Below are 1,296 nucleotides of genomic sequence, written 5' to 3' on the forward strand. Positions count from 1 at the left end.
AATTCTCACAGCCGGCCCGACACCGGCAGAACTAATTAACCTTGTTTGGACTCCGGCCCACGAGGGCCTCCGGGGAAACGAGACAGCGCACGCATTGGCCCGAGGACTCACACACCGGGACCCCAATGCGGTCTCGTCGAGTAGAGAGTCCCTTCAGACGAGCGAGGAGCTGAACACGTACCAAGATATTCTTAACCATTACAGATTAGGAAGACAGACATTACCTGGAGCATGCAAGGGCCTCAGCAAAAAGGAAGAGGTCATATGGAGAAAGTTACAGGCGGGAGTTTTTCCGAACCCACTCGCACTAAGCAGATGGCATCCGGCGATCCAAGATCCCAGGTGTAAACAGTGTAATGAAATAGCAGACATGATCCACATGGTGTGGACATGCCCTAGCCACAACGAACCAGACAGGAATATAGAGTCCTGGGAGGCTTTAATGGCCAGCCAGAAAGAAGAAGAACAAAAAGAAGTCATCCGTCTGGCCCTGGACACCGCTGAATCCCAAGGGATCCCAGCCTGCTGAAAGGGGAGGAAGATGACGGCGGTCAAGACTCGTCTTTTTCGCCCTCTGATTCCTTGACGGGTGCAAATAAAGTTATTTCATCATCATACACCCTACTAAAACATAACAGGCTAATACATCCTGATTTCCGCAAATCTCGGGTCCAAGCTTTGGAATCTGGATGACCGAGCACTGCCACGAGACTTGCGGTTATATTCCCTCTTCGAAGGCAACGAATCCAGCGTCTTCTTCATGTAGTCTATAGTGTCCATGGCAACGGCAGAAGACAAATGGCTTCCCAGTGTTGGCTGCTCGGAGGAGTGCAGGAAGGTGAGCTGAGCAAGCAGCATCATAAAGAGTGCGGTTCCAGCTAGGGCGAAGAGCACGTCGTTGCGCCCTATGTCTCGATGCACTGATAACAGGACGGCACACACGCCTCCCACGCGGCGGAAGCCGAACAGCCAGCATATTGTGCCGCAACGCACACGCGTAGGGACCATTTCCAAGACGTTCGTGAAGATGAGGACTTTGACAACGTATGTCAGCGGCTTGGCTAAAAGGAAAGACAGGGTAGTTAAATAGGCATACCCAAATGCGAAGCTCAGGCTTATCACGCAAGCGATGCCACCGACCGCTGGCACTCTTGCGGCCAGCAAGAGTGGCGGTGAGATTTTTGTGAACAAAACGTATAAGAGGATGAAGCTTGCGAGGTTGGCTTCGCTTGAGGTCCACTGGAACCAGGAAGTTGTTTCGGACGCTACGTAGGCCTGGACGGCCAGCATGGAGTA

At 52.5% G+C, this 1,296-nt stretch overlaps 1 protein-coding gene across 1 annotated transcript in view; it reads right to left on the minus strand.

Annotated features, from left to right (window-relative positions):
* Nucleotides 1-639: 639 nt before the first annotated feature.
* LOC144120267 (solute carrier family 22 member 6-like) overlaps nucleotides 640-1,296 on the minus strand; it is a 1,515-nt gene continuing 858 nt past the window's right edge. Inside the window, exon 1 of the mRNA XM_077652664.1 lies at nucleotides 640-1,296. This exon is cut by the window's right edge and continues 858 nt beyond it. Coding sequence (XP_077508790.1) covers nucleotides 640-1,296 — 657 coding nt within the window.

Source organism: Amblyomma americanum, chromosome 2 (genome assembly GCF_052857255.1).
Source record: "Amblyomma americanum isolate KBUSLIRL-KWMA chromosome 2, ASM5285725v1, whole genome shotgun sequence".
In the NCBI taxonomy this organism is placed as follows: domain Eukaryota; kingdom Metazoa; phylum Arthropoda; class Arachnida; order Ixodida; family Ixodidae; genus Amblyomma; species Amblyomma americanum.